The sequence below is a fragment of the Alligator mississippiensis genome, chromosome 4 (assembly GCF_030867095.1).
Source record: "Alligator mississippiensis isolate rAllMis1 chromosome 4, rAllMis1, whole genome shotgun sequence".
In the NCBI taxonomy this organism is placed as follows: Eukaryota; Metazoa; Chordata; order Crocodylia; family Alligatoridae; genus Alligator; species Alligator mississippiensis.
The window spans coordinates 99,900,751-99,909,578 of NC_081827.1; the positions used below are offsets into that span (position 1 = coordinate 99,900,751).

Sequence of the window (8,828 nt, forward strand, 5' to 3'; positions counted from 1 at the left end):
CGTTAGCGGAAGTGCGCCTCGGAGGAGGCACTGGACGGAGAAGGCGGAGCTGGTTGTCACGGTGACGGCTGCCGCCGGGTCCGGGGAGCGGGGCTTCCTGGGTGAGTCCGGCCGCGGAGACCTGCCCCTAGCCCCTAGCCCCGAGCGGGGGGGGCGCTCCTCGGCTGGGGGGTGTTGCTTTTAGCAAACCTAGCACCTCTTACCATATTTCTCACATATAATGTACACACCAGTTTCCAGCAGAGTGTCTTTTTGGGGGGGAGTGTGTGTTTTATGCGACGAAATCTGATACTATCGTGTTTCGTCAGGCGGCTCGATGGAAGGAGAAGGGTGGCTGTCCTCTAGCAAGTGGTGGGAGTTGCACATTGCTAAGGGTTTGCAGGCTGGGCCAGCAGACTTAAGCTTAGATGGTCAGGACAGATGGCAAACCCATACCTGCTCGGGGCGGGAGGGCCGCGGATCCCCTGCCCTCAGATCTCCCATGTAGGAATGGGGGAGCGCCTGCGTGCGTATCTGAGCAGGGCTTCGTAGGCACTCCAGAGGTTTACAGCCGTTTGCAGCTGAACATAGGTTTGCCACCATCACCGAGGGGACAGTCAAAGAGAGGATGGGGACTCCCAGCTGTTGAAGAACTAGGGTAATTCAGGCTAGGGACAGACATTCAACAAGCCTGAGCCTGAACTGATTCAATCTTTGCAGGTTAGGCTAACCTGGCTAGGCTGAACTGGTTTGTAAGCGTACAGACGTTAACTCTGGACTGAGGAAATTCAGGCACATGCCTGCAGTGGCTCAGGCTAGAAGCCGGGGGGGAGGGGGCTAGATTAGCCCTCCCTTCCCTTCCAGTGTGCTGAGCTAAGTGGGGTGTGGCCAGGCCTGGGCAGGCTGAGTATGACTGGGGAGAGGTTTAAACCCCCACCCTGGCCTTCAGGGACCCCAGCTGGGGTCTGCCTGGCTTTTCCCCCCTGCTTGGGGCTCAGCATGGCCCGGGACCTCCACAGCCCCCCCCCCAGCCAGGGGGTGATCCCGCTGCACCTTCCCAGCTGCTGGGGCCAGGATCTTGCTTGCAGCAGTGCAGGAGCAAAAGCCAGATTGGGGGAAGGGAGGGGAACAAAACAGCTCCAAACCCAAATGGGGACATGCGCAGGACCCCCCCACCCCCGCTTCCTGATCAGTGATGGAGCCAGCAGGGAGTTGCACAGCATTTACTTACACAGCAGGGAGTTACACAGTGTTTATCAGCCCATGAAGAAAACAAAAGCCTCTCTCATTAGTTCAAGCTCTTCATTTAGTTCCAAAAGCCCTAAGCAGACACTGTCCTGTCTGCCTTACACAGACACCTCTCAACATTAGCTAGCATACCATATACTGGCTACAGTCCATGCTGTGACAGAAGGAGTGGGGAATCCTTGCTTGATCGATTGGGGGGGGCGGGGGGGGAAGGAGGGCGGGAGGAAGCCGGGCAGATACTGCTGTCTGCAGTCTCTACTGGAGCTCCAGCCAGGGAGCAGAGGGGAGGGGTCAGCCCTGCCCATGGCTGCAAAGCATCTGGGGTGCTGGGGGAGTCTGGTTTAACTTATACCAGCAAGGGGTGTAGGACAGACATTGCATAAACCAGTTTGACCCAAATCAGTTAAAAGTCTGATACTACATTCAACCAGGTTTATCTCAAGCCAGTTTCAACCAGTTTCAAATGGGTTTATGTGCACTGAACGTCTGTTCTGTTACAGGTTTAAACCAGTTTCTGGTCACTTAAACCGGTTTATGTGTAATGTCTGTCCCTAGCCCAAAAGTCAAGATTTCAAGGCATTATATTCAATTAAATATAAAGGCTAATGCAGAGGGACTGACGACTGTATGTTACAGGGGTGCTCAGTGTTCAGCCCACAACTTTCCATGGGTTGGGAAATTTAGCCAAATTCCCAAACCCCAAACCCTGCACGGCTCGTTGGAGCTGGGCTGCACTCTCTCCCCACAACAGGTCTGGCAATGCCCCTTCCTGCCCACATCTGGATTGGGCCTGCCACCCACCTCCCTCCGCACACCCACATGGAGCCCGCAGTGCCCATGATGGGTGCCATATAGGGACCATTGGCTAGATTCAGACCATGGACATAAGAGGCACTGTCCATCTGCCCCACTGGGGAACAAGACTGAGCATCACTGATATATTAGGATCTTGGAATGAATGAGGATTGTTGAGTTGAGTTGCTAGCAGTTGAAGATGATTTACTGTTTTTCTGCCTACGCTGTCATTTTCAGGGTTTCACAATGTCATCTCAGCAGGGAAGAAGAGTAGATGTGCAGAAAGGAACAGGGGTCTGGCATTCTCCTGGAACTACTTCTTACAGCCAAGAAACACAGGAGCTCCTGAAAGGTAATGGGAGGGTGGTGTGGAGTTGAGAACACGGGGGAGGCCATAAGTCTTTTGAGACTGCTGTCTTACTTCCTGTCTTGTTGCGTTGTATTTTGTGTAGGTTTTTGTATAACACTCACCGTGGTTGTATGCGGATCTGACTGTTATTCCATTTGTTGCAGGCATATATGCATTCAGAAAAAAAATCCCTGTCAACCTCAAACATTTCACTACATACGCAATCCTCCCTCTAGGTGTGAGGAGAGAAAATGGACCACTCATGAGAAATGTTATTTATATTGCTTAATGCACTGCTGGAAGACATACAGATGCTACAAGTGGTAAAAGAAACTGCACTGAATAGAGAGAGCTCTACTAGCCCATGCTTCTTAAACTGCCTTTCCTATACCCACTCACTCATCTTGCTTCCTCTTCCCATTCAAATCAAACCCAGAGACTGTTTCTGTTCCATCTTTCTCTCTCATGGTAACACACAAGCTGTTTTAACTCCCCCTGACCTAAGTAAAGGCATTGCTTTTTCTCCATAGCTATGCCATTCTGCACCCTTCCCTTTCTTGGTGAATGCAACCTCTTGCCTCATGTTTAGTCTGCAAGGTTTTCAGGCCAGGGACAGTCTTCTGTATATGTCTTGTAAAGTGTCTGTCTAATCCAACCAGTTTATCTGTCTCTGTCTTACATAACACCCATCACCAAGGATACTTACGGATGCTGGCACATACTAAGTAATAACCCACTTTTGTAACCCTTCTTCAACAGTTGCCAAAGCGAAAGGCAAAAATCTCGTTATTGCAGTTAATCAGTTAAAAGATAATGACTGATGGCTCCCTTGATACTCTCTCTTTCTCACTTCTGTCACTGCAAAGCCTGGTATCATTTGCTTCCAAACCTGGGGGAAATTTTACCTCCACCCGACCTTCTGTACCATTTTAAAGCCAAAGCTGACTTTTCTTTGGAGACAACTGCCTCTTGGCTTTATAGTGGAAACATAAAAGTTTAAACCTTACCTTATGTGAAGAGGCCTTTCTCCAGTGACCATCATATATGCTTTCTTGAAACTTTTGAAACAGTTTGTGTCAATAATAGCTCACAACATAATTCTACAAGCTAATTAGTTGCAGTGAAAAAATCATTCCCTTTGCTCTCACTGTATATTTGCCATTTTTTTTAATTGTGTTCTGATTGGAAATGGTAGATGGAAATCAGGAGCCTCTAATTTTTACAATCAAGGCACTTTCATTAGGGGCATAAATCTGGATTAGAAATTAGTTGGATTAAATATGGATTAGTTTTTTAAAGTGGGCAGATAATTCCACAGGCCAGAGGTGTTGTATACTGGTTGGGCCTTTACTGATGGTTCTTCTGTTTCAGTGATGATGCAGGAATGCAGACTTACTAATTTCCAGAAACGCCACCTTATGGACTGCATAAAACGTGAGTGATGTCTGTCTTCCTTGCTCACACCCACACCTACGCACTCTATCTTGTGCAGGTTTCTTAATAACCTGTTCCTAATCCTTTTAGCCATGTTTCAGCTGCTGTGGTGAAGAATTCAGAGTAGTGGAGAATTCAGTGAATAATTCACCTCTGATGAGATGCATAGATCCAAAAATTAAAGCAAGGAGCAAATGCTTTGAAGCAAATGCTTCCTTTCCAGAAAGCATTTGCCTGTAAATGGGAGAAGAGGCACAAAAGCCCATTGGCAAGAAATGGCAGTAGAGAAATGTCTTTCTTTTCTACATTAGGCACAGCTCAGGTATTTTCATCTCCATCTCATACAGAGACAGTGAAATCAGCCCAGGGAATGGGACATAGTTCTGATGCTCCTATAGGTCACAGCACAACACTAACCCTTGCCTTTCTACAGACCTGGGATTTTTGCCAAAGATGTCTAGAGCTGTTATCAAGCTGCAGACCCCTCTGTGTCTGACATACTAGTGTCTTTCCTTCTTTCCCCAGGAGGTGATGCTCTGCCCATCCACTGCAACCCAACCTCCAGCAAACAGCCAGAGCTTGCAAAGCCCACTTCTTCTCCACCAAAGCCTTGTCCGCCAGTGAGCTTGCTGGCTAGACCCCATCTCCGACCTGCCAAGGTCTGCCAGGCAGGCGATGCCTACACCCGAGATAAATTCAAACCAAAGGCCACTCGTAAGTGAGCAAGCCCTGCTAAGGGATAAGTCTCTCTGCTAAGTCCCTCCCTTCATCTCACTTTCTCCCTTTTTTTTTTGCTCCTTTATTAGTAGGTGGCCCTCACCTCTTTTATCTTATCCCAGTCCTGCCTGCTGGCTGGGAGCCTAAGGTGATTCGTTGGTGGGGGCTTGCTTTAATTTTTGTCAAGGTAGTTTTGCCATACCATGCAGCTTACACATTTGCATCACTGATGCAAGCGTTGCTGGGCTTTTTGCTGTGAACACAATATAAATACTGCAAGCACTGTACTGCATGGTAATACTTAAGACACCAACAGAAAGGGTGGCTAGCCATTTAAATCATACAAACACTGCCAAAATGCCATTGATTTCAATACTAACAGTACTGCTTAAGCAGAGTGCAGCATGTCTGCCAGTTTCTGTGGGGACAGCAACCTCTCAGCTGCTCACCTCATTAAGTCTTCTTACCTTGTTACCAGGAATACCATGCCTCTAATAGCAGGCTTGAAATTTATAGGCTGTAGGAGTTGCAAGGCTGGTAATGGCACTGGCATCATGTGATTTGGGCTAAAAGGGTTGGCTTTCTACTCTTCGTGTCAGGCAAATTCCTGGTTCATACAATCATAGCAGGGTTGGAAGGGACCTCAGGAGGTTGCATCTGGTCCACCCTCCTGCTCCAGGCAGGATCAGCAGTCTCTCTAAACCATCCTACTCATGTGTTTTTCTAACCTTTTCCTAAAGCTGCCTGAAGAACCTTTTTGAACAATTAGCAGACACAGTGCCCCAAAACCACCAATACCCTAACCTGTTGGGTAAAGCAAAGGGATGAGGGCACTGTCAGTTGCCAAATAAGGTTGCTTTATGGGGCTTAGACTGATGGTATGGGAATGCACTGCCATATGCATGATATTTCCCAAGCTGTTATTTATATAGAAACTGCATGTGGCTAGGCCTTGCATTCAGTAGGCCCTTGGTGGAGAGACAGCACTGCTGTCTCAGTTCTCTAGTGACTTGCATTTTGGGCTTCCACAGGAGACTTGGAGAGGGAAAAGCAAAGGCTCCAGAACATCTTGGCGACTGGGAACGACAAGGAGGAACACAAACCACAGCAGAAGCCAGTGCAGAAAAAGGAGGAGATACCTGAACCTGACCGGTTTGAAGAATGTACATAAGAAATAGGCTGGGGCACAAGAGTTGGCTCTTGACTAGATGCAGGGGATCAGGATATGTGTCCCTGTAATCTCACCTTTATTGGGGCAGGTGGAACATCGCTTTTGGCCTCCTCTCTGCCAGAGAGGATTTGCTACCCCTGTCCATCCGTTTAGAGGAGACACTGCGTATTCCAGCAAGAGAGGCTTTGGCAGACCTAATTGGCACCGATTCCCTGAAATGAAGAAGCTGAGGCCCGTCAGCAGCATGGTGCTATGCTGTGTGTATGCAGCTATTGCTCTTATAGGGGGTGTCATCTGAATGTAGGTAGGGAAAGGGTTCCCAGTGCTGGCAGGTTGCTCTTACCAGGTGTTGTTGTAATTAGGTGCTGACTACTCATAAAAGGGCTTGGTGACTTGTAGGAGAAATTCAAGCGAAAAGCCCAGTTATTTTTTTGGTGGTATAACTGCATGCAGACTAGGGCCATTGCCAGCATAGCTGTGTTGGTCAGACTGCGTTGCTTTTACACTTCTAACCAAGCTATCCCAGTAAGACTTAAGTGATGACCAGACCTTCGGTGAAACACTGCTCTTTTTTGCCATGCAGGTTCTTCTAGAGTGGCAGAGTCTTGCCTATGATTTCCCTGGGCACTGAATAAGCTCTACCTCCCTCCTGCCAGACTAGCCTACATATGAATTGAGCTTGACATCCTGGGAAGAAAGAGAGAGGAATGGCACTTGTATCTTTAAATGCATGGCCACAGTGATAGGGGCCATGCAGCTGTCATTCTAGAGATTGTCTCTATCCTTTCAAGGCTTTTGTTCTAAGAGGGCTGGGAAGGCGGGGGAGGGTTGCAGAGTTAACTAATAATGCTGCATTCCCACTTTTGATTCCTGCTTCCGTATCGCTTGCTCTGGCACTTAGTGGTGAATGAAATTCAAGAGAGGAAGGAGTTCCTGGAGGAGATGGTGGCTCTGGGACAGGACAAGAAGTACCGAGAGATCATCCTCACTGAAATCTCACAGGTACCTTAGAAACCTCTCTGGTGTCTGCAGGAGGAACCCAAATGATAGAGAATCTCAGACCCAGGATAGGTGTAACATTTCTCCTGGTGTATGAAAGTAACAGACAGATGATGCAGACCCATAAATGGGGTAACTGCTCCTCTGATGGAAAAATCACCCCTAAAAGAACTGGGGAAAACTCTGCAAGTGTATGTTATGCTGATTTAGATTTTGTCTGTTCACATCCATCTGGAGGGAGTTGAAGGAACAAACACTCTTGAGCTGTTCCTGTGCTGCCTAAGTGTCAAGAGTAATAGTCACCCACTGTGCATAGGTACTTCTGGATAACTGTATGTCTGTCCATTGCTGATCTGAGTGCAATTTACATCAGAATAGAACCCTGGTATCTGTACACCAGGTATATGTTAGTCTGTCTAGGACCTGAATGTTAAGATCTGTATCTACTGACTGGAACTGGGGAGAGGGGAGGGGACAGAGAACCCACTTTCTTTTTCATGAGATGATGTAGAGAGACATTTATTTTTTTAGTGGAGGGTAGTGGGAAGAAGGAGGGTAGAAGAAGCAGCTGAGGTGAGAGAGTCTTTCAAGCCCCTTCCTTATTTCAGTATGTAATTTAATAGAAGATCCCTCCAACCTTACATGTGGCAGGAAATAACAGCTCTTGGCATTCTTACTAGCTCAGCTCTTTCCTTGTTCTGTGCAGAAACTGCGGGAGATGGAGATCATTGACAAGAACAGGAACAAGGAAGCAAGAGAGGCAGTGGCTACAAACCTTCCTGTAGGGAGCCACTCTGATTCCCAGAGCTAGGCTACGAATGCAGAGCATTCCCACCCATTCTTTCCTTGGTCTTCCAGCAACTTTTGGAAGGTCAGAAACTGGCCTGAACCTGTCCATCTATAGCAGATGCTCTGGAAGAAACATCAGTGCCACCTGCTGCATAGAGCCAAGCATAGGGCAGGGATGTTATGGATAGCATAGGAGAAAAACTTTGTAAAATCTTCTCCACTTACTAGCCTTCTTTCTCCATGGGTGCATTTTGTAGTAGAGTGTTAGATGCCTGGGGACCTCAATCAGGGAATCAGAATTTTGTCGTGTGAAGCCACAGGAGATGAAGACCAGTGATGCTGCAGTGACCTTTGAAATAGAATAAAGGAAGGCCCCCTTCCACCTTCTATGTACACCCTAAGGGGGCAGGACACAGCTTTCCTGCAGAACAGACACCCAGATGGAAAATCTGTACCTTTTCTATAATCCCTGGGGGAAGGAATCTCCGGTTATTTCTGTACGTTAGTATATTACCTCCACCCACATTACCACATTAGTCTGCATTACCACTTCTGTCAGTACAACTCTGGAAAGAAACCATGTCAACTGCTACCGCATAGCTGACAAGGACCAACCATGTGGACTCACATAAATACAAACCTTGAATTTGAACATAAATACAAACCCTGAATTTGACAGTACCACAGTTCAGTGAGATTTCGTGTATATAGGACCTCCTCTCCTCCTCAGCCAATGAAATGTGCAGGCTCAGGTAGGCTGCTGTGCTGGGTTGGGAAAGAGGAGGTATGCCACTCAGGCTTCACAGCTTGGGAAGGTCTTAGCTCAATGGTCCCTTGTCCTTTCTGAAGCATCTTGACACAGAATAGACACAATCCCGTAGTTGTTTTGGGGGAGGCAAGATGTTTGCAGAGAATGGCCAGATAAGACCACGGGGTCATCTGGTGTGATGCCCAGGATAATAAAAACTCCAAGAATTTCATCCAGCTACTTCTGAATTGAGCCCAGTTTAGGGAGTCCTTTCAGTGTGTCTCTGAATCCTCAGTCTCCTCCCTTCCTTTGCTTCAGGCACTCAGCCTGCCTATACACATACTTGGGGGTGGGCTGGGGCCATTTTAATTAGAGCAGTTCTTGGACAGCAGCTAATCAAAACGGCTCACCATCACATGTATTAAGCCCCTGCATTCAGAACTGCTGTAGGATGCTTTATCTAAGGCTCATTCGATGAGGTATAGATGAGGTATAGATAAAGTGTCCCTGCAGCCATTTTTAAATGTGCAGGGGCTTAGTACATGTGATGGTGAGGTGATGCTGGAGTTTTCCAATTAGAATGTGGAGCAGACTAGATT

At 47.6% G+C, this 8,828-nt stretch overlaps 1 protein-coding gene across 3 annotated transcripts; it reads left to right on the top strand.

Moving 5' to 3' along the window:
• The first annotated feature begins 4 nt into the window (after positions 1–4).
• Positions 5–8,162, top strand: C4H22orf23 (chromosome 4 C22orf23 homolog). 3 transcript variants are annotated; one of them, XM_006258957.4, is made up of 7 exons: positions 5–101; positions 2,260–2,374; positions 3,743–3,805; positions 4,331–4,519; positions 5,554–5,685; positions 6,595–6,695; positions 7,399–8,162. In XM_006258957.4, exons 2-7 carry the CDS (start codon positions 2,269–2,271, stop codon positions 7,501–7,503), a joined length of 696 nt encoding a protein of 231 aa, XP_006259019.1. In that variant the 5' UTR covers positions 5–101; positions 2,260–2,268; the 3' UTR covers positions 7,504–8,162. The 3 variants fall into 3 exon arrangements, with proteins under 3 accessions (XP_006259019.1, XP_019344820.1, XP_019344821.1); XM_019489275.2 differs by lacking the exon at positions 5–101 and having other exon boundaries at positions 2,286–2,374; positions 2,536–3,805; XM_019489276.2 differs by lacking the exon at positions 5–101 and having other exon boundaries at positions 2,287–2,694.
• Positions 8,163–8,828: the final 666 nt, after the last annotated feature.

Coding starts and splice junctions, on each gene's coding strand:
- C4H22orf23 (XM_006258957.4), top strand. CDS start 2,269: ATGTCATCTCAGCAGGGAAGAAGAGTAGATGTGCAGAAAGGAACAGGG. Junction 3,806..4,330: donor CCTTATGGACTGCATAAAAC/GTGAGTGATGTC, acceptor TTCTTTCCCCAG/GAGGTGATGCTCTGCCCATC. Junction 6,696..7,398: donor TCCTCACTGAAATCTCACAG/GTACCTTAGAAA, acceptor TGTTCTGTGCAG/AAACTGCGGGAGATGGAGAT.